A 24,042-nucleotide genomic window follows, 5' to 3' on the forward strand; every position below is an offset into this window, starting at 1 on the left:
GCCTACTCTTTCTTCTATTTGGTGCAGGGTATCTGGTCTAATTTCTGGGTCCTTGATTCATTTTGAGTTGAGTTTTGTGCAGGGTGAGTAATAGGGTTTTAATTTCATTTTGGTGCTATGGATTTCAAGTTTTCCCAGCACTGTTGGTTGAAGAGGCTATTGTTTCTCCATTGTATGTTTTTGGCACCTTTGTCAAGTATGAAATAACTGTATTTATGTGGGTTTGTCTCTGTGTCTTTATTCTGTACCATTGGTCTACCTGTCTGTTTTGGTGCCAATACCATGCCATTTTTGTTACTATTGCTCTGTAGTATGGTTGAAGGTCTGGTATTCTGATACCTCCTGCTTTACTCTTCCTGCTAAGGATTGCTTTGGCTATTCTGGGTCTCTTATTCTCCCAAATTAATTTCAGGATTGGGATTTTAATTGGAATTGCATTAAATATAGCACTTTTGATAGTATGGCCATTTTGACAGTATTAATTCTGCCTATCCTAGAACATGGGAGACATCTTTCCATCTTCTAAGATGTTCTTTAATTTCTTTCTTTAGTGTTCTGTAGTTTTCATTTTAGAGGTCTTTGACCTCTTTTGTTAGATTGATGATGAAATAAAATCCTTCCATGATAAACAAAAGTCAAAAGAATTTACAAATAGAAAGCCTGCACTACCCAACTTTCTCAGCAAAATATTCCATGAGGAGGAAATGAAAAACAATGAAACTCAGCAAAGAAAAATGCCAATCAAAGGAGAAAGCAGATCAAGTTAAAACCCCAAGATAAGCCAAAATGACTAGGAATACAATCGTAACTCAATAATAACCCTGAATGTTAATGGCCTAAACTCAATCAAAAGACACAGACTGGCAGATTGGATTAAAAATAAAGACCCAACAATATGCTGCCTTCAAGAGACTCATCTCATAGGAAAAGACATCCACAGACTGAAGGTAAAAGGATAGGAAAAAAAAAATCATGCACACAGACTCAGCAAAAAAGCTGGGGTTTCCATTCTCATATCAGATAAAGTGGACTTCAAGCCAAAGTTAGTCAGAAGGGATAATAAAGACATTTCATACTGCTTACGGCAACCATAAGTCAGCAAGACATAACAGTTGTAAATATTTATGCCCCAAACAATGGAACATCTATGTACCTCAAACAAACCTTTCTCAATGTCAGGAACTAAACAGACCACAACACAATAATGCTGGGTGACTTTAACACACCTCTCTGACCACTGGATAGATCTTCCATACATTTTTTATAATAATGTTTCCGTGTCAGAGTTTGAACCCCAGTGCTTATTAAAGCCTGAACTGAAAGCTCTGTGCATAGGCCCTTGAGTCCTTCCTGCCCAGAGCTTTTTGCCAAAGCCGGTGGATGGTGAGGACTCAGCTCTGCTCGTTCCAAAGGCTCTTCCTGCTGAATCATCCCCACACTTGATCCCTGCCCTGACTCCACCACTCCTGCATTGTGGTTCTGGTGAGGCAAGCAGTCAGCTTCCCTGGTCTGTGAGTAGAAAATAGTATGAGGCCTCACAGGAGTGGAGTGTGGCTACTTCTCTGTTCTTGCAAAAAATTTTGGGTTTTCTGGCATTAATAAATTATTGTGTATTGCTTTTTCTTTCTTTAGTTTTCTATATATCTTTACTGATTCATCCCCAGAATTCCCCTCTGTTTTCCAGACTTACTCTCAGTAATTTTGTAAATCTCCTGGGAGAACTCTCTGAGCTTCCTGCCTGTGCCTGTGCCTGGTGCATCCTGTGTTCATCGCCACCAGCATCTTGACGTTCCTGCATCTTTTTGAATGGTATCCTCTCCTCTGGGTTTTCCCAGAAGACTCTCTTGTTTTGGTAAAGAACATCCTCTACTAGCTTCCTGAGAAAGGGAAACATGAAAGATTGAATTTCTTCAAGAGTGCAAAAATACTTTTAGACTATCTTCACACTTTGGTCATCAGTTTTTTTAAAAGCATTACTACCTTATTTTCTAGTTTCTAGAGTTGTTAAGTTTATTGCTTTCCAATTTCTTATTCTTTATATATGACTCTTTTTTCTTCTTTTTCTCTCCGGAAACTTTTAGGGTCTTTATTTCCAGGTTTCATGATAGTGTTCCCTGGTATCACTCTGTTGTTACACTCAGCATTTGGTGACTTTTTTTTTGATTTAACCTCATGCCTCATGCTCCTCACTTCAGGGAAATAGTTTTTACTCTATTCATCGATCTCTTACATTCATGTTTCTTTTCTTCCTTTTTTTTTTTTTTTTTTTTTTTTTGGTACTGGGGATTGAAACCAGAGGTACTTTACCACTGAGCCACACCCCAGTCCTTTTTATTTTTTATTTTGAAACAAGGCCTTGCTAGGTTCCTTAGCTTAGGGCTTTGCTAAGTTGCCGAGGATGGCTTTGAGATTGTGATCCTCCTGTCTCAGCTCCTTAGTCACTGGGATTGTAGGCATGTGTCACTGTGCCCAGCTCTCTCTCTTCTTTCTAGAGCTTGTGCAGCTCTTCATGTTGTACTTCTCAGGTTGGTCATGTGATTTTTTTTTTTTTGTACTGGAGATTTAACTGTGGTATTTTACCAGTGAGATACATCCCCAGTCCTTTTTGTTTGTTTGTTGTTTGAGTCAGGGTCTCTAAGTTGCTTAGGTCTCGCTGAGTTGCTGAGTCTGACCTTGAACTTGCAATTCTTCTGTCCTCCCATGTCATTGGGATTATAGGCATGCCCCACCATGCCCAGCTGTGATGTGATTTTTTTTAAAATACATTTTTCATCTCTTTGTCTTTTTGCTTTTATCTTTTGGAATGTTTTCACAACTTTATCCTCTACCAATTTTGTTGTGTTTTTAAATTTCTAATATCACATTTTTAATTTGCAAGTGTTTTTCTTTTGTTCTCTTTTTCTTTTTGGGGGGCGGGGAGGGTGGTAGAAATTAAACTCACAGCCTTGTACATACTAGGCAAGTGCTTTACCACTGAGGTACAGCCCCAGCCCAGTTTATCCTATTAAGGTGTCCTACAGGCATCCTGAGTGCTGAGTAGCAGAAGCCAGCTGGGTTCTCATTATTCAGCCTTATCTCCCCCCCGCCCCCGCCTTTCCGTACAGTCCCTCCATCCTCAGCTGTGCCTCTAGTGCCCCAGTCCAAAGAGCTCTGTTTGATCCTCTCCAGAACATCAACCCCTGGCTTCCCTTAGGGTGGGGTGGGTAGCTTTCTGGCATTGGGAAATGTAGGGGGATCTGGGGTTTGCCTTCTTTATTTTATTTCCCTGTTACGTTACCACAGTAGGAGAAGGTTGGGCCTAATTCCTAAGCTTTCTGAAGATTATTCCGTGCAAATAGATTTGGGTCTCTCATGGCTGGCTTAGACTTAACCGACGTGGATCTGCCAAGTCAGTAACCACTTGTCCATCTGCTTTCCAGTTTCCAAAATTTTGTTTGTAATATCATCTCCTCTATGGTTCTCTCCTTCACTGTGGCTCAAAAAAAGAATTTAAAAAAGCTTTGTCAAGATATAATTCATCTACCTTAAAATTTACCTTTTTGTATGTGCATGTGGTACTGGGGATTAAACCATGGACCTTATCATTCTAGGCAAGTGCCCTGCCACTGAGCTACATCCCCAGCCCAATTTATCCTTTTAATGTGTATAGTTCAGTGGTTTTTAGTGTATTCACAGAGTTGTGCAACCATTACCATTGTCTCATTTTAGAACATTTTCATTACACACCTTCTAAAACCTGTATCTGTTAGCAGTCATTCTGTTTCCCTTCTCCCCATCCCTTACCACTAATCTATTTTCTATCACTATGGATTTTCCCAATTTTCCATTCTTGATATTATATATAAATAGAACCATGTGATACATGGTTCCTCTTGACTGACTTTTTTCACTTAGTATCATATCTTCAAAATTCATCTCCATTGTAGTATGAGTCCTTTTTATTACTGAGTAATAATCCATTGTGTGGATATGACACATTTTATTTATTCATCAGTTGATAAGCATTTGTATCTTGTGGCTTTTACACTTTAAAAAATCTGTAAGAGTGAAATTTTAGGTGGCAGGTATGATGGCATGCCTGTAATCACAGTTACTTGGGAGACTTAGATGGGAGGATCAAGTGTTCAGGTTCAACTTGTGCAGCACAGCAAGACCCCCATCAAAAAAGAATCAGGTGTCAGAAAAGTGTGCAATTTGATGTGTATATTTAATCCACCATCTTTCTGCCAGAGTCCCTGTCACTGAAAATGGTTTCTGAGTTCTCTCTTGCTGTCACTAGTCCTTATCCATATTGGGGCTGGGACTGGGGCTTAGTCTAGAGGAAAGCAATTTCAGATTTCTTTTCTGCTGGGTTAGCAGAGGTGGTAGGGATAAGTACTCTCTGGGTTGTTTTCTCATCTATAAAGTAAAGCTATTGAAGCAGAGCAGTGATTCCTCTGCACAAGGACTAAGTGGTAGAGTTGTTGCACCCCAGATGCAGATGCAGGGTTGGAAAATGGGAAGCACCAAACTGGCATGGCCACTGTGGCCCTTGTGTCTTAATCAAACAAAACAGAACAGGCATTCCTTTTTTAGCTGTGCCTTGGGATATAGAGTCATTTTATCTCTGTCAGGGAAGACTTCAAATAATAGTTCAATTGAGGAAATAAATATTTTTTTCTTCAAATTGTTCTTTTAATGATTTTACAGATTACTGCAGTTTTTAAACCCTGATCCTTTGAGAGCTGATGGAATCTCTGATCTGCAGCAGGTATTAGAAGCACTAAAAAAAAGTTAATAGGAGAGAAAACAGTTTGCTTTTAAAATTCTTCTCCTTCCTTTCTCCAATCTTAAGATTAGAAGAAAAACTCCTTAGATGGGGGACTTTGCCTGAAGACATGCTTTTATAAATTGGTAAATTATTGCTTCAGAGAAATTTCTTTTTTGTTTGGGTAATAGGTGATCTTCTTTCATTTAGGTAGTTTTGGTGTTTTTCAGATTGTTAACACTGAAATGGTTTGCTTTCTTCTCTGTCTAGTTCTTGGTACTCTTGCTGAGAGCTCAGGGCAGACACTGGTTGTCTAATGTCTATATCACTCAGTTGCAGAAGTTGAAGTCAGGCATGCAGCAGCCTGTCATGGTGCTCCGGAACAGGATCGATCCCTGCCTTACCATCGACACGTCACCACTGTCTGCAGACCTGAAAAAGGTGAAAGTGCTCTTAGAACCAAACTCACGAAGAAATACCAACCTTTTCTAATGTAGAAGGATTTTTTTGTTTTGCTTTTTTTTTTTTTCCTTTTCCTTTTTTTCTCCCCAGTGCTAGGAATGGAACCCAGGGCCTGGAGCAGGCTAGGCAAAGCACTCTACCACTGAGCAATACCCCTAGTCCCATAGAAGGATTTCTAAATAAAAGTTATAAGGTTGCATTGAATAACTTCTTTGCTTTTTAAATTCTCTTATATGTAATTTTTGTTAATTTATTCTTAAGTCCTGGATAAGTTCTTGTAAGTGAATAATTAATTTGAGGATAAATCATTGTATAACTGTAAACCCCCTTCTGAAATAAGTTTTTAAATGTGCCTTTGAAAAGGGACTTTGAAGACATAACAGGGCAATTGTAATTTACTTCTTAGCCATTCTTTCAAAAATGGCTTCATAGATCTGTGATTTCACTTGGTAAATGGATCATTCAGGCTTATGTTTCCTTCCTGATTTTAAAAAACAGTTTAAAACTATTTTTTAAAACATAGAAATAAAATACAAGGATGAAAGAGAGAGAGAGAACTCTTGAGTGAGCAAGAGATTTTTGTAGAACTATAGAGGATGAAAGATAGGCAACAGAGTGTGGTTGATAGGAAAAGAGCGAGGAGTGGGGGAGGGGTGTACAGTGAACGTCCCACCCTGTTTTCTGACAGTGCACAACCAGTTCGTATTGTTCCAAGGAAGAATATTGTAGGCTCACTCTGGAGAAACTGAGTGACCATGGAGTAGTGGTGCTTAATGATGGTATTTGGAATTCTCCCAGTTACAATGCCTGCTTGTTGCCCTGTCTTCCTGTAGTGACACTCTCATAGTGACTAGATTTGCTCCCCCCACAGAGCCATTAGGCAGTTTTAGTGAATTAAAAAAAAAAATATATATATATATTTATATGTATGTATGTGTATATCTATATATTCATATATATATATGAATAGAAGGTAGGAATCATAGACATTTGAAGAAAGTCTTCACCTTAAAAAAAAAAAACTCTGAAAAAAACAATGGAGAAGAAAATACTAGAAAATAAATATATCCAGGTGCAGCAGCACATGACCCACAGCTGCTCAGGAGGCTGAGGCAGGAGGATTGCTTCAGCCTAGGAGTTTGAGACCAACCTGGGCAATATAATGAGGCTCATCTCTTAAAAAAGAAAAGAAAAAATATCCTCAGAGAAAAGAAGGTATTGCATGTATTTGTCAATAACGAAGTGCTGAAAAGAGGAAAGGAGGGAGGAGAGGGGAAGAGGAAGATAAATAAAAAGGTTCTCAGAAATTCAAAACACTGTAAAATTTTTTGAAAATAAATAGTAGGTTTGAGATATAAAATGGAAGCCAGCAGAAAGTAGAACAAAAAGGCAATAAGATGAATCAAGGAGGAAAAAAAAGAATTTGAGGTGCAGTATCTGAAAAAGGAATTTCAGCCAAAATCATATGAGAAAGACAAGGGGTTGTACCTGCCTACCTGGAAGCTCCTATGTCGACATCAGAGAGTATTGCATCTGGAGTCAGGGCTCTGGTGAGGAGGTTGTCACAGAGACCACGATGCTGATGAGCTCAGCCTTTTGGAAAGAGTTACAGAAGGGGAAGAATGTTCTCTGAGGAAGAACACGGGAACATTTCCTAGACCTAATGGAAGTGAATCTCCACACTGAGCTGTCTTGCACTGGCCAGAACAACTGATGAACAGATGTCATACGTGTGGCTGTGAAGCATCCGAACTCAGATTTCAGAGCAGGAGAGCTTCTAGAGGAAAAAATGGTCCTCACCACAGGACCACAAGTCGGGTGCCTCAGACTTTTCACAGCAACACCAAAGGAGTTATTTCATGTAGACAATAATCGTCTTGATGGAATAAAGTCATCTTTGAAGCACATATGGAGCATTGCCAAACTTAAGCCTAGTGTCGTTGAGAAGGATTTCAGTATTTTTATGGCAGTTTTTCATGTGAGTAAGAAAAACATTAATATTGATTAGAGATTTAAAAAAAAGTTATTTCTATCTACACATCCATACTCACATAGCAGTGAGGTGAGAGTAGAACAGAAATATTTTCAGACTTGCAGAGTCTCAACAACAAAAATACTCCTTCTGTACTCTTTGTCAAGAAGCTGCTTCAGTGTGTTCGTAAAACTGAGAAGCACACCAAGAAAGACTACGTGAGTCGCTTCTGCCCACCTGGAGCTCCCAAGTTGGCAGGAGAGTAAGCAGTACCGGTGCATCTGGGATTCAGGATTCTGGGGAGGTGGATATCACAGAGACCTGGGTACTCATGAGCTCAGCCTTTTAGAAAATTTTATCAGATGGCTGGAGAACTCTGTTGGAGCATTTGGGTTTAGTGACAGATATGTAGAAAAACAAGTGAATAAAAGCATGTTCTAAAATGCTGTACAAGTGAGGCTGGTGGACCGGCCAGTTATTGGGAGAATGAGAAAAAGCCACATCCTTGAATCAGTGAGCTTTAGTGGATCATGTCCATTTCCTTTTAACTTGGGGCTCAGGAAAACAAAATTTTATATGAGAATAGTTTAGTACCGAGAAAAGATTCAGGGGGACTTACCAAGGTGGGTTTTAGAAAATGCCACATTAACCCATGTGTATGTACTGACTGGTAGCTGGAGTAGAGACAGTGATAGGGAGCTATTGTTTGTTTTCTCTACTTTTATTGTGGTTTTTGGTTGTTGATTTTTTTTTTATAGGCTCTTCAAAGAAATAAGTTCCCGGGACCCAGTCACACTGAATCTTACTCTTGGCCTCCCATAGCACGTGGCTGTGATGTGGTTGTCATTTCTCACTGTGGAAATGACCCCTTGTTGTACCTCCCACCGTTGCTTACGATTTTGCAAACGGGGGGCTGCTACAAGTCATTACCAAGTAGAAACGGAGTAAGTTGAAGACAATTTTGTTTCACAACAAAATGAATTAAATTTTTATTTAAAAAAATTGTACACTTGACCTTTTGTAAAGTTCAGGTTACATTACTCAGTTTGGTTTTCCAACTGCCAAGATAGAAACTTTCCTGTGAGAAAGTAGCCTTTCTCCTAGTCACCTGTTGTCCTATACTGATTCTTATCCAAGCCCAAGTTGTAGGTCATGGGCTGAGCAGGAAAGCCCTGGCTTTTAGAGGTGAACATAGAATTTTCTAAATGATCTCACTGACATTAACTCATGTCATTGTCATGGCAACCATGCAATCATTCTTACCACCCTATATGTGAGAAGATCCAGCTCATGAGAAGTTACTTGGGTGAATTCTTGACAGCTGATGTGGTGTGAAAGTAGGCATAGAAGTTAAGTTTCTGTTGTCTTATTTTGCATTCTTTAAATTATCTCACAGTACCCCACACTGTTTTAGAATAATTTTCCCATGTATAAGAACCTGAAAATAACAGGAAGATAATGGAAAAGAGGGAAGTGGGTGTGGGGTTCAAATGACAGTGGGTAGTGATGTCCACTTCACTGGGTTTGGGCTCTTGGAACTGATCAGTGCAAAACCTCCATCCTGGGTATTAGCACAAAGAGTGCACTCCAGAGTGTTCCACTATGTGTCATACAGTGAAACAGCAGTAAGAAATGAGCTTAGAGTTGCAGTTAGACTAGATACTAGCTTCCCTATGCCATGCAGTTTGATGATTTTCTTTTGGAATTTGTGCTGGTTATTATGTGTTGATTTAATCATAGGAATACATTTATCCCACTCTTCCCCTACCAATTTGTTAACAGCCAAGCCCTGTTGATGGTACACAGCTTGTGTTGAGGCAGAACCATGGCTGGGATTAGAAAGGGCCATTTAAGTCTTGCCCCTTGTGCTTCCCCTACTTTCTCCATGGGCCTGTGGTCAACCTGTCTTCAGGCCTGTGCCTAGAAGCTGGCACTCATCTGGATCTGCCTAAAGGAAAGAGGAAACTAGACTTTTCTTCAGCTGATAGACAGCATGTGTCCAGGAAGGTATTTGGTGGGCAGTGCACCTTCAGGAGAATCTGTGGGCTAGTGGAGGCTAGGGTTCAGAAGGTAATTTCCTAAGGAAGAGTTGCTAGCCATTTTTTAAAGCCTGTCTCAGGAAGCAGTTATTTCATCCTTGCACTTAGAAGCAGGAAATCTGGAGCCAGACTTTCTAGGTTCAAATCATGTTGCCGCCAAGTATTAAGTGTGTAGCTTTGGGCAACTGATTTTCTCTCTCTCTGCCTCAGATGTCTCATCTGTGAGATAAGTAATAATAGGCCCTACCCTATAAGAACTTATTAAATGAGTTGATACTAATGAAATACTTAGCTTAAGCCCTAAGAAAATCTAGCTCAAAATCTAAATCTATTTTTATGAAACTATTTTTAACTCTTCTGACCTATGTGAAGATGGTAATAGCAAAACTGAAGTAGCACTTATTGTGTGCAAGGAGATATTCTGGATGTTTCACATATACTATGCTTAATTCCTAACTACTGTCCAAAATTATTTGAATTTGTCTGTCTTTGCAGCCTCTTGCAGTCATCGTGTGCCCAGGGTGGAAAAAGGCCCAATTTATTTTCGAATTACTGGGCAACTATAGCATGTCCTCCAGGCCTCTTCATCCTGTGTTATTAACAATTGGACTTCACAAAGATGAAGCCAAAAACATGAAGCTTCCAAGGGGGTGTAAGCATTCTTTCCGAGTGGTTTGGTTTTCCCCACAGAAGACAGGGGACCCTGCCCAGGCAGGTCTGGAATTACAGATGACAGGCTTGTATGATAACCTTGCTTGTCACTTACTGATGGGTATCGATGATGAAGGTTCAATCTTGACCTACATCTGTTTCACTGAGAAAACTACAGGATTTCATTCGACTCTTTACTGACCACTTACTGTTTGCTGAATACTGAACACAGCGTTAACTAAAAGCCTCCTGCTTTTCTGGAGTGCAGAGCCTGGTCGGAGCCCAGGTGCTTGTTCCCAAACCGACGGCTTAGCCGGGGTGGACACCTGAGGAGAGAAGCAGCAGTATGTGGAATCTTAGCAAAGGAAATGTTGGGAAAACCTGTAGAAAACCTAAAGTGGGCATTGTTTTTTCTTTTAAAATGTAGGTGATGTGATTGTCACAACACCACATAGCCTCCTGAGACTTCTCACATACCAAAGCTTGTTATTTCTTAGACTTTGTCATCTGGTTTTGGATGAGGTGGAAGTGTTATTCTTTGAAGCTAATGAGCAGGTAAGTATGGCATCTATTTAGAGGCTATTACTAGTCTAAATGTACACATATACTTCTGAAATGTAAATAATTCAAGTATTAAGTGTTTTAAGGAATCAGGAAAACAGATTTAGTTGGGGCATAAATTAGTTAATATAAAAAAAAATTTCTCTTTAACTTCTGTATTTAGAAGAGAGAATGTTTATTTGAAATTTCATTCCCAGTATTAAATCTCTTTGAAAAGCAACATTTCTTTCCCAGGAATATTTACTGAAATATTTAATGAATATTTTTCTGATTATAGAAGCAATAGTTTTTATTGTAAAAAAAAAAAAAAAAAGTTTGAGAAATAGAGAAGAACACTTGAAAATAATCCAACACTCCTAATCATCTTATACTCAAAGGCAATCATTCTACTACTTTGGATTATTTCTTCCTTTCTTAAATTATCATGTTTGTTGATATTTAATATCGAGCATTTTTATGTATTTTATAACTCAAAATTTTGCAATTAATAGCATTGTATTATTACTTACTATTCTACAGCATGATTATTACCGGCCATATTGAATCATACGGGCATAACAATTTGTGCCATGTTTGCTGCCCTCCTACCAGTAGGAGGTCTTGGCCTGACTTTTTGTCCCGTGCTAGTTGGTAAACAGTAGGATCTCTTTAGTATAGTTTACATCTTTTTTTTTTTTTTTTTTTTTTTTTCTCTTTTTGCAGTGCTAGGCATGGAACCCAAGTCTTCACGCATGCTAGGCCACTGATTTGTATGTCTAGTAGTTTGTATTTCCTTGATTACTTAAATTGAATATTAATTCATATTGATCATTATGTTTATTTTCTATGAGTTGCTAGTTCATTTCTTTTTTGTTGGTGCAGTAATCTTTTGTAATCAGTTCTTGACCTTTTTAAATGAGAGCATGTCAGTCCCATTAGGTGTGTTACACATATTTACCAAGATGTCGTTTGTGCTTGAATTCAACTTATAGTGGGATTTTATGTTTATTGATTTTAAACATATTCCTCCCCTCCCTCTCTCCTTTCCCCTCCCTTCCTTTCTCTCTCCCCCTTTCCCTCCCTCTTCCCCTTTCTTCCTCCCTTCCTCTTCCTCCCCCACTCTTCCTCCCACCCCCCTTTTATCCCCCATTGTGGTTCCAGGGATTAAACCTAGGAGCATTCTACCACTGAGCTATGTCCCGAGCCCGTTTTATTTTTTATTTGAGACAGGGTCTCAAAGTTTGAGTCTAGCCTCAGCAACTTAGCCAGGCCCTAAGCAACTTAATGAGATCCTGTCTCAAAATAAAAATAAAAAAGACTGAATATGTTGCTCAGTGATACAACACTCCTGGATTCAGTCCCCAGTGCCAAAACAAAAAAATTTTCTTCTTTTTGAATTTTTCCCTTTACTTTTGTTTTATAAAGTATTCCTCCAGTCTAAAAACAGAAAATATGCAGTTCCTTACATATTATGTTCTCAAACTAACTCTTATTGTCTTTTGAAATAAAAATAAAATTAATTATACTAATTTTTTAGATGTTTGCTATATTAGATAACTTTAAAAAAAATGTTGAAGTTGAAGAACGGGAATCTGCACCACATCAGATCATTGCAGTTGGCATTCATTGGAGCAAACATGTAGAACATCTAATCAGAGAGTTCATGAATGATCCCTACATTGTGATTACAGCCCCAGAGGAGGCTGCTCTCTATGGCAACGTCCAACAGGTGATGAATGAATGAATGGGAAGGGGGGCTGATGAGCACAAGCAAGTAACCTATATTTCATGGCTTAATATTAGATGACTATGGCTTCTATTTCATATACAAATCTATAATTGTAAATTAAATTTATAATGATTTCCTATGCATTCCTTTTTTAAATTTTTTTTTTAGTTGTAGATGGATACAGTGCCTTTATTTTGTTTGTTTTTATGTGGTGCTGAGGATCAAACCCAGTGCCTCACCTGTGCTAGGTGAGCGCATTACTGCTGAGCCACAACCCAGCCCCCTATACTTTCTTTTCTATTAAAATTATAACTTAACTATGAAAGGTGAAACTGGAACTTTTTGAGCATTTTAAAAATCAAATCACCTTTCTGTATTTCATTACCAGGTTGTGCATCTTTGCCTAGAATGTGAAAAAACCTCTACTTTACTCCAAGTTCTTGATTTCACTCCAAGTCAGGCACAAAAGACCTTGATCTTTACCTGCTCTGTACCTGAAACAGAAATAGTGTGTAAGGTGAGCTCCTGTCCTGTCGATTTAAACTGTGGCTGAATCTTGAATGATGAAAAAAATTACTGGGGTAGTTGCTATGTGGCAGGGAGATGCCATTTTGCAAGTTTAACATCAGTCAGAAGACGAGGTAGGCTCCACTTGAAGCAATGCCAGTTGGAGGCGTGGCTGGGGAAGGATCCCAGTAGGTGGATCCTGCCTTTCCTTAAATGGGCCCAGGGAACTGTGCCAGGTGGATTGTCAAGGTGGAACATTAAAGGGTTCAATTGATGAACAAAATGTCCATGTCACTACTCTCTAGTTCAAAAAATTGTGAAGGTAACAGTAAAACCAAGTAAATTGGCTAAAGATTTATTCAGTTTTATCTAATTTCATATTAATTAAAAATGCTAATTGCTAAAACATACTATGATAAATACAAAAATTAAAAGAAGCCATAGTACACCTTCTATTTCATAATATAATGAGCTAGACAGTATAGTTAAAAGGCCCTTATTGGGCTGGGGATGTAGCTCAATGGTAAAGTGCTTGCCATGCCAAGCATGTGTGAGGCCCTAGGTTCAATCCCCAGAACTGGAAGGCAGGGAAGAAACCCTTGTTGACAATACTACCATATATTTTATGTATACTTATACACATGTGTATATGTTTTATTTTTTAAAGGAAGGAAAATACTGGGCTGGGGATATAGCTCAGTTGGTAGAGTGCTTGCCTTGCAAGTACAAGGCCCTGGGTTCAATCCCTAGCACAAAAAAGAAAAAGAAAAAAAAAAAAGGAAGGAAAATAGTTTTAGCAAAATGATATTTATTTCACTTGAGCAAGTTTTTAGACATAAACCCAGAACTTTGGAGATGTATTTACTTAAGTTTACAGTCTTCTCATTTCAAAGAATCACTAGGGCAGTGAGGTGATTTCCCCCCACCTCCCAGGTGATTTACCATTGCTTACCTTGGTACTGAACTTGGTGAGACAGCTGGCTTCAAGCTTATGTTCCTGACTCTGAACTGGCTTCTTTGGTTTTACCTTTAGGTAGTAGAAAGCAATTCAATATTTTGCTTGAAAATGCATAAAGAAATGGTTTTTAACTTAAAAAGTGTTTTAGAACAATGGAAGAAGAAGTTAAGTTCTGGCTCTCATATTGTATTAGGTAAGTGTTTTAATTTCTACTTCTTTATAGACAAAGGTGAGCTCATAGGAATCATGTCTTCATTTACATGTTTCACCTTCATATTTCTCATCATTTCCCAGATTCACTCAGAATTTATTAGTAATGTTAATTTCAGAATGAAGATTAACCTCTGAGGTTGAAATGAATCTAGGTGCCCCAGAGATCGGGGGTCAGTAGGCAACAACCCTTGGTCTAGACACTTAACCAGGAGTTCTAGCTTGAGGATCGCTGTTGTACATATAAAATCTGTGTATATATAGTCTTTAAAGTCTGTACCTGGCTGTACATATGTGCATCTGTACCAACACTGAAACATGGTCATGAGTTTTTAAGGTTAAATATTAGAAATACAAAAGTTAAAATGTGTAAAGTAAAGAAAAAAATCTAGGCGGCCTGAATTTGTAATAGAAAAAGGCATTTTTCAAACTAAAATGGAAGCCACTTTTCTCTGGAATTTAATCACTGGTGTGGAGCATTTGGGGAAGAAAGTGGGTAAGAAGCTTCTTTTTATCTAAAAAGTAAAATGAATGTTTGGGGTAGAGCTTCATGGTATAGTACTGGTATAGTATGTACAAGGCTGTGGGTTTGATCTTTAGCACTGCAAGAAATAAAGTAAAATATAGTACAGAAATGCTCTGCAGGATGGTTTTTACTTATTAAAGTAAGTGCAGAAAACTCCAGCTCATGGGAAATTGTCCAAATCCTTTTCTCCAGCCTTAACTGACGATTGCATACCACTCTTGGCCATCACTGATGCCACATGTGTAATTCACTTCAGCTTCCCTTCCTCACCAAAAGTGTTTGGTGGACGACTGTACTGCATGTCGGATCATTTTCAGAGTTTAACTGAACAGGTTTGATAAATTTTTTTATCTTCAGTTGTTTCACTGTCATTTTCTGTGTAATGACAAATTTAGAACCCACCAAGTTTCATTGAGACTGATGTGAATGATCTGCTTTCTTTACTCACCCCTATTTTAAGGGTTCTCCTGCAGAGCAGGGAGATAAAAAAACCAAATCTGTCTTACTGCTGACGGAGAGAAATGCGAGCCATGCAGTTGGTGTCCTGCGCTACTTGGAGCGAGCAGATGCCAAAATCCCATCGGAGCTGTATGAGTTCACTGCAGGGGTCCTAGAAGCCAAAGAAGACAAGAAAGCCAGAAGACCTCTTTGTTCATATCTTAAGGCTTTTGGTTTTTGCAAGTAAGGCAGTCCTCTTTTTGTTAATTGAGGTATAACATGCAGTCAAGTACACAATGATAAGTTTACAGCTTGAAACTCAACACCGATGAAGCCAGTAACTCAGTAAATAAATGGGCAAATGAATCAGACACATTTCTCAAAAAAAGTAAAAATGACTAACAAACATGAAAAAGTATTCAAAATCTATACCAGCGAGGGAAATGCAAATCAAAACTACAGAAATTTTATCTCAGTCCAGTCATAATGGCAGCCATCAAGAGTATAAATAATAAATGCTGGGTGAAGATGTGGGGGAAAAGGAACAATTTACACTGGAATTGTAAATTAGTACAACCTCTATATGAATCAGAAGACGAGGAATGGAACCATCATATGACCCAGCTGTACTACTCCTTGGTATTTTCCTAAAAGAATGAAATTCAGTGTACTATGGAGATACATGTATACCTATGTTTACAGTAGCACAATTCACAATAGCAAACTATGGAACCAGCTTAAGTGTGAACAGATGAATGGATACAGAAAATAGGGTATGTATACACAATGGAGTTTTACTCAGCCACGAAGAAGAATGAAATCCTGTCATTTGTAGGAAAATGGATGGAACAGGAGATTATCTTGTTAAACAACATAAGCCAAACTCAGAAAGTCAGGGTTATATGTTTTCTCTCTTATGTGGAAGCTAAAGTGGAAAAAAAGGGGGGATTTCATGAAAGTAGAAGGGAAACCAGGAGGAGGAAGGAAGGGAAGACATTGAGGAGATACTAGAGAATTAAATTGATGAAATTATGTTATATGCATATCCTAATATTTCCAAGTGAATCTCACTATAATGTGTAACTTATGCACCAAAAAAAGTTTTTAAAAGTAAAAAAAAATCAGAGTAAGAAAGTTAGTTTCACAAAAGAGCACTTTACCTTGATATCAAAATTGTACTTGTTCTTACCTTATGTAGCCCAGGGATCACCAGGACCTGGTTTATTGGAAAAACTTTAGAACAAAAATACATAACAAACATGGGTGAGTTCAGTACTTAAAAAAAAAAAAATCTGGTGAAAGTTCAACTTTGTGTATATTAAATGATGGTTTTGATAAAATTTGACTTTTTTTTTTTTTAAAGTTTACAGCTTGATCTTGATTAAATGTCAATATTGGCACACCCACATAAACCACCACTCAACTGAGAGAGCACCTGGACACTCCTGCATGCTTTTCCTGATGTGCCCTCCTCTAGAAGTAGCCACCCTCAAGTAGCTGTCAACATTGACAAGATTTGTTCATTTTTTTCAATTTTTAATTAACATGTTAATTGAATATATGAATGGGGTTCAGTTTGATATTTCCTTACATTCATGTATGAGTATTGATCAATCCGGTCTCCTTTTCCCATCCTACTTCCTTCTTTGAACCCTTCGCAATATCTAAAGTAATTGTTATTCTATTTTCAAATTAACATTTTTTAGCTTCCACATGAGAGAGAACACATACTCTTTGCCTTTGTGTCTGAATTATTTCATGTAACATGATGTCCTCCACTTCTTCCATTTTGCTGCAAATGACAGGATTTCATTCTTCTTTATGGGATGAATAGTACTCCATTGTGTATATACTACTTTTTCTTTTTCCATTCATCTGCTAAGAGTCACCTAGGCTGATTCCATGCCTTAAAGTGTAGGTCATTTTTGAACTCCATATAAATGGACTTGTGGTGTGTACTCTTTTGTGTCAGGCTTCTTTCAGTTAACCTAATATCTGTGACATTGATCTATGTTGTTGTTATGTGTATCTTTGTTTTATGTATGTTCTGGCTTAATATTGCATTGTTTGAGTATATCACAATGTGTGTTTTCATTCTGTTGATGGGGCTACGATGTATAAAGCTGTTCTGAACAGTCTTATACAGGGTTTTTGGTGGAAATATGCACCCACCTCTTTTGGGAATTGCTGGGCCACAGGGTAGAAATATGTATGACTCTTCCAAAGTGGTGGACCACTTCATGATCCTGTTGGAGTGGTGAGAATTAGAGTTGGTCTACACCCTTACCAACCCTTAGTTTTCATGGGGAGATAATGGAAAGCCATTGCAATTTTAATTTGTGTTTCTATGATGGTGGCAGATCTAATGATGTTAAACATCTTACGTTTGTGGAACCTTTGACCATGCTTTTTTTCTGAAGTACCTGTTCTTGTCTTTTCCCCATTTTAATGGAGCATCTCTTTTTCTTATTAGTTTATGGAAATAATTTATATATTCTAGATATAAGTACTTCTCTGATACAGTCGAGCCTCCATAATTCTAAAACTTGAAGTCAGAAATACTCTGAAAACATAAACTTTCGGGGTGTTGGCATGATTCCTGTAAAACAATAATTTGCATATGTAGTATGAAGCATAGGGCACAAATTGGTTGTTTTTGCATAGGTAGTCATTTATTCCAGCATCATTTGTCTAAAACATTATTCTGTTCTCACTGAATTAGTACCTTTGGCATAATCCAGGTGATGAGATAGACGATCTATTTTTAGACTGTTCTCTTATGTGGGTTCATTTGTCTCTCCTTATACTGTAACAGTACACTTTAACACTGTAGATTTCTAGTGAGACCTGGGACCTGGCATATTAAGTCCTCCAAGTTTGCTCCTGTTCAGGTTTTTGGCTTCTTCAAATCTATTGCATCTTCATATACATTAAAGAATAAGCTTGTTGATTTCTCAAAAAATTGACTAACTTTAATAGGGGCTCTATCAACTCTGGAGATCAACTGGGAAGGTATGAGCCCTTTAGCAGTCATGGGGGCCTCCAGACACATGCCACTACTTGGTAAATCAATGGCTGAGCACAGGTATCTGATAGCATATCTACTGGATTGAATTTATTTTTAAGATAATTAGTGACATTAACTTTTTAAATTATGATGCATTAAACAGCTTATTAACAGCAGTTTTCATTATGCCTTTAAATAGAATATTGACTTTTAAAACAAACTTCAGTTGTTTCTCAGTTGGGATGTAGCATTGTAGTGAAGGAGTAGCTTCTGATTTAGAGGTTAATTGATCTTTATTGTAAATGATGGTATGTTTCTGAGGCTTTGTTTTTAAAGTGTATTTGTCCATTTATATAATGCATTTAAGAATGTCTGAAGAAATAATAAAGTAATTCTTTCCATTAAATTTTCAGTATAAATTAAATTTTAGAGTTTTTTTCTGCTTATATATTGTTAGTGTCATCTGAAATATTTAATATGCTTACTTGTAAAGTGCTTAGAATAAAAGTTCTCTTATTTCTGTTGCAGATTAATTTTCTGAAATACGTTTACAATTCCATGTTAACTATTATTATCTGTATTTTTCTGGTTTTAAAATCTAGGTGTCTTGAGGGGTTTGGGGTTTGGCTCAGTGGTAGAGTGTTTGCCTGGCAGGCAGAAGGCACTGCCACCACCACAACAAAACACAAAGTCATCTATTCATTATTTTTTTTCTCAGAGACAAAAGGATCTGTCCTGACAGACACCATATTAATCCAGAAATGGATATGCCAAGGAAATTATCCAACCAAGCTCTACCAATGTTTGGATACATTAAAGTAAGTTCTTTTAAGATCATTTTGTCCTATGACCAATGATTATTGGTCATTTTAATATTTTAAAGCAGAATATTAGTATAATATAGTTTATGACTTATAATAGTCAATGTTAATATTCTCCTGTTGATCTAATAATAGATATGTGTCCTTATAAAGTATCTTAATTTCAAAGCCCAAGTTTATATGTAAAACTATGATCAGTTGGGGAAATGAATGACAATTTGGGAGTTATTTTTTCAGAAAAAAAAATGTTTCCACTTGAAGGCAATTAAAAAAAATGCAATAGAAGGTGGCACACTCCTGTAATCCCAGCAAGTTGGGAGTCTGAGGCAGGAGGATTGCATGTTTGAGACCAGCTCAACAACTTAGTGAGGCCCTAAGCAATTTAGTGACACCCTGTCTCAAAATTAAAAAAAGGGCTGGGATGTACTTCAGTGGTTAAGTACCCTTGGGTTCAATTCCCAGGACTACTACTACTGCTACTACTAATAGTAATAATAAAAATACATTGACTACATGAATCCCATTCAAACTTCCATGATTATTCCTGTGAGGAAAATTCTGAGATGCAAATAGAATTGCTGAGTTAAAAGTCATTTTCCTTGAAATCCCTTTTTATTAATTTCTTCATTACTTTTTGAGTTTAAGTTTTTTTTCTTTTCCACTTCTTTTCTTTAGGCTTTATCTGTTATGTTGGTTTTCTAGCACTGCTGTAACAGATTACCACAGTTGGTGACTTAAAACAACATAGATTTATTCTCTCACACTTCTGGAGGCCAGAAGTATAATCCCAGGTGTGGGCAGGGTTGTATTCTCCCTACTCCCCAGCATCCTGAGGACAATCCAGTCCTGGCTTCCTCCAGCCTCTGCGGGCTTCAGACTTGGCTTGTGGCCAAGCCTCCTGCATGTTGCCTCATCTCTCAGTGTCCCTATGAAGACACTGTCACAGGAAGGGAGGCCCACCTGGGAAGGATGCAGACAGGTCTCCTCATCTGGAGATACTTGACTACATCTGCAAAGACCCTTCTCAAACAAGGCCACAGTCACTGTGACCCTGGGAGTTAGGACATGCACATATCTTTTGGGGGGGCACTATTTGACCCACTACAGTTTCCATTGAAATAGGTTTTTTTCTTTCTAATTTTTCCTAATTTTTCACCTCATTTCTGTGTTTTCCAATTCTGATTTACATTATTCTTGTTTCTTTTTTGTGCTGGGCATTGACCCGGAGACCTTGCACTTGCTGAGTACATGCTCTGCCACTGAGTTACATGCTCAGCCCTGGTACTGATGTGGGACAGATGAGACTGAACATGTGAGGAATTATCAGGAAGCAGGTTTATTTAAGCTGCAGCGGTCCAGTGGGGCTAATGCCTAAAAACCTCTGGGCCCAAGGTCTGAAAATTCTTTCAGATTTATGCTCAGTGGGGTGGATGCATGACAGTGGGTGAGTACCTCACAGTTACTCTTTGTCTCATAATCTTGGGCTAAACAGAGGGTTCACGAGTTTTTACCATGGAAAACAGAGATGGTAACTGGATAGTAACTTCTTTTTTTTTTTTATTGTAAACAAATGGGATACATGTTGTTTCTCTGTACATGGAGTAAAGGCATACCATTTGTGTAATCATAAATTTACATAGGGTAATGTTGTTTGATTCATTGTTATTTTTCCCCTTCCCCCTCACCCCTCCCACCCCTCTTTTTCCCTCTATACAGTCCTTCCTCCATTCTTGCCCCCCTCCCACCCCCCATAATGTGACATCATCCGCTTATCAGTGAGATCATTCGTCCTTTGGTTTTTTGAGATTGGCTTATCTCACTTAGCATGATATTCTCCAATTTCATCCATTTGCCTGCAAATGCCATAATTTTATCATTCTTTATGACTGAGTAATATTCCAGTGTGTGTGTGTGTGTATCTCACAGTTTCTTTATCCATTCATCAGTTGAAGGACATCTAGGTTGGTTCCACAATCTGGCTATTGTGAATTGAGCAGCTATGAACACTGATGTGGCTGTATCTCTGTAGTATGCTGATTTTAAGTCCTTTGGGTATAGGCCAAGGAGTGGGATAGCTGGGTCAAATGGTGGTTCCATTTCAAGCTTTCTGAGGAATCTCCATACTGCTTTCCAGAGTGGCTGCACTAATTTGCAACCCCACCAGCAATGTATGAGTGTACCTTTTTCCCCACATCCTCACCAACACCTATTGTTGCTTATGTTCTTGATAATTGCCATTCTAATTGGGGCGAGATGGAATCTTAAGGTAGTTTTGATTTGCATTTCTCTTATTACTAGAGATGTTGAACATTTTTTCATATATCTGTTGATTGCTTGTACATCTTCTGTGAAGTGTCTGTTCATTTCCTTAGCCCATTTGTTGATTGGACTGTTTGTATTCTTGGTGTAGAGTTTTTTGAGTTCTTTATAGATTCTGGAAATTAGTGCGCTATCTGAAGTATGAGTGGCAAAGATATTCTCCCACTCTGTAGGTTCTCTCTTTACATTGCTGATAGTTTCCTTTGCTGAGAGAAAGCTTTTTAGTTTGAATCTATCCCAGTTATTGATTCTTGTTTTTATTTCTTGTGCTATGGGAGTCCTGTTAAGGAAGTCTGATCCTAAGCCAACAAGTTGAAGGTTTGGACCTACTTTTTCTTCTATAAGATGCAGGGTCTCTGGTCTGATTCCGAGGTCCTTGATCCATTGTGAGTTGAGTTTTGTGCAGGGTGAGAGATAGGGGTTTAGTTTAATTCTATTGCGTATGGATTTCCAGTTTTCCTAGCACCATTTGTTGAAGAGGCTATCTTTTCTCCATTGCATATTTTTGGCACCTTTGTCTAGTATGAGAAAATTGTATTTGTTTGGGTTTGTGTCCGTGTCCTCTATTCTGTACCATTGATCAACCTATTTTGGTATCAATACCATGCCGTTTTTGTTAGTATTGCTTGGTAGTATAGTTGAAGATCTGGTATTGTGATACCCCCTGCTTCACTCTTCCTGCTAAGGATTGCTTTAGCTATTCTGGGTTTCTTATTCTTCCAGATGAATTTCATGATTGATTGCTCTATTTCTATAAGGTACATCATTGGGATTTTAATTGGAATTGCATTGAATCTGTATAGCACTTTAGGTAGTATGGCCATTTTGACAATATTAATTCTGCCTTAGATTGTAACTTTTGTATGGTGAGTTCTCTTGAGACAGAGTCTATCGCATCTTTTTTCTGCAAACCTGCCATTAATGAGAAAGAAGAAGCTTCAAACCACATTGAACTCTGCAGAAACCCTGTGAAATCCTGTTGACACTCTTTGTAAAGTGTTGCTGGCAAGAAGCTTAATTATGGTGGGAGTGGATGCTCTGAGGAAGCTTAATTGTGGCAAGGGTCTTTTTGTGGCTACTTCATTTCCCCCTTTGATGATCATTATTTAATCTTTTAAATCACAGAGCATCATCATCCTCTTGGCTTAAAGCCTTATGTAATGCCATAATCTCAGTTGTCTTTCTTTAACAGCTGCCTCTTTAATAGACCCAATAGTGCTAATGCAAAGGGGATCCAAACATGGGAGCAATAAACAAGTTAACAGCAGAGTACATACTATGCCAGTTAAGCTTTTGACTCCACCAAGAGTAGAAGACCGTTCTCCCCATAGTGAACTTAGATCCCAAGCCTTAATGCCCTTCCAGATTTGAGCTGGTACATGTGCTAGTTTTCTGATATTGGTGGCTATATCTTTGACTGTCCATTGTCCATCTATTTGGAGACAACAATCTGACCTGTTCAACTTTCCACATACTCCTCCCTCTTCAGCCAGCAGATAATCTAATGCCAAGTGGTTTTGATAGATAGCTGCCCACATCTGGGTTTGTTGTGTGACTAGGAGGTCAAAGACTATAGAAATTTGATAAGTAATGATTTCCAGTACAGCTTGCAAGAAAATAACCTGGTTCAGTATATAAACTGGAGTTCTATAGCCCCAAATGCTGTTCTGTGCCCAGGTGGCAGAGCCATAGTGGCAGTAACCCTAGGGGGTGACCAATCATCTTCACCTCAAGTTTGTTGACCTCTGAGATTAAGTCCTTTCCCAGTGGACCTCTTTTTCTTGGCCTCAGATCCTCATACAAGGGGATCCCTAGGTCTTTTCCAGTTTAACTGGACAGTAGGAAAAATCCAGGCTTAATAATACCAAGAGTACAGGTCCCCCTCCAATTTGTCCTATTGGTTAGTTTATCGTCTATTGTGCATTGATCAGCCAGCCCAAGTGACTGAAGCAGGGCTGCTGTTTCCTCAAGCTTCAGCGATGTGTAGGCTGGTCAGTTTCCAGAGTGACTAGAGCAGGTCTGGTGTCCTCCTGAGCCTCAAGCTTGTCCAGTGTTTCCTTCTTCCTGAAGGTCAGCTTATATATACTTATACTCCCAGTCCACAGCTGTGGGCTTGAGCCTGGTGTAATGAATCTAGGGGCTTATCTCTGCAACTTTTATTACAGTTGGGTGGATAAAATAACAGTGAAAGGACCCTTCCAAAGAAGTTCAAAGGTTTGAATATTCCATTTTTTTGACCCAGACTGAATCTCCAGGCCTGAAGGAATATGCATCTGTGGCCAAACTTACTGGCAACCTTTCCCTGACCTATTGGTTGAGAGTCTACAAGGTTTTCCCTAGAGCTTGAAGCTGTTGTCTAAATGTTAATGCTCTTTTTTCCTTTAAGTCTCCCTATAATCCCCTGGTAAGTGGGGGAGGCCTCCCATACATTATCTCACAGGGAAAGAATCCAGTCATCTTAAGTGGGTGTGGATCTAATCCTTAACAGTGCATTAGGGAGGATTTCATCCCATTGCAGGTGAGATTCCTGACACAATTTACCCAGTTGAGTCTCTAAAGTCTCATTCATTCTTTCTATTGTACCAGAACTCTGTGGCCTATAGGCAATATGTAATTTCCATCTGATATTTAAACTCTTGGCAAGTAGTTGTGTCACCTCTGCCGTAAAAGCTGGCCCATTGTCCAAGCCAGTGGATATCTGGTGCCAAACCTGGGAATAATTTCCTGAAGGAGCATCCTGGCTATCTCTTAGACTTTTCAGTACAAGTTGAAAAGGCTTCTACCCAGCCAGAATAAGAGCACATAAAAACCAAAAGATATTTACAGCCTGTGAGCATGCTAATCAATGAAGTCTACTTCTGCTTCTACAAAGGTACTCCTCCTATAGTTTGAATTCCCATTGGAAGCCTTGGCCCCTGGGGAGGGTTGTTGCAGGCACAAGTCTCGCACTATTCACAGGTCACCTGGGAAATGCTTATGAGCTGGGGGACATAGAAATTCTGACTCAGAACAGTCTCAAGTGCCATTCGTCCTATGTGTGTTCCCCTGTGGAACTGTCTGGTGAAGGCAGGGGCTAGAGTCTCAGGGATGGCTGTTGGGCCATCAGAAAATCTCCA

The 24,042-nt window shown here is 38.6% G+C and overlaps 1 protein-coding gene across 3 annotated transcripts in view; it reads left to right on the top strand.

Moving 5' to 3' along the window:
* The window catches only part of TDRD12 (tudor domain containing 12), a 92,487-nt gene that overhangs the window by 44,126 nt on the left and 24,319 nt on the right, over positions 1–24,042 (top strand). For all 3 annotated transcript variants that reach the window (XM_079119897.1, XM_079119895.1, XM_079119896.1), the window contains 11 exons: positions 4,690–4,750; positions 5,081–5,188; positions 7,940–8,125; positions 9,716–9,872; positions 10,299–10,426; positions 11,949–12,140; positions 12,529–12,657; positions 13,681–13,798; positions 14,534–14,673; positions 14,802–15,022; positions 18,505–18,604. In XM_079119897.1, the coding sequence (XP_078976023.1) occupies positions 4,690–4,750; positions 5,081–5,188; positions 7,940–8,125; positions 9,716–9,872; positions 10,299–10,426; positions 11,949–12,140; positions 12,529–12,657; positions 13,681–13,798; positions 14,534–14,673; positions 14,802–15,022; positions 18,505–18,604 (1,540 nt within the window). The remainder of the gene's footprint in view (positions 1–4,689; positions 4,751–5,080; positions 5,189–7,939; positions 8,126–9,715; positions 9,873–10,298; positions 10,427–11,948; positions 12,141–12,528; positions 12,658–13,680; positions 13,799–14,533; positions 14,674–14,801; positions 15,023–18,504; positions 18,605–24,042) is intronic.

The sequence above is a fragment of the Sciurus vulgaris genome (genome assembly GCF_902686455.1).
Source record: "Sciurus vulgaris genome assembly, chromosome: 17".
Lineage (NCBI taxonomy): Eukaryota > Metazoa > Chordata > Mammalia > Rodentia > Sciuridae > Sciurus > Sciurus vulgaris.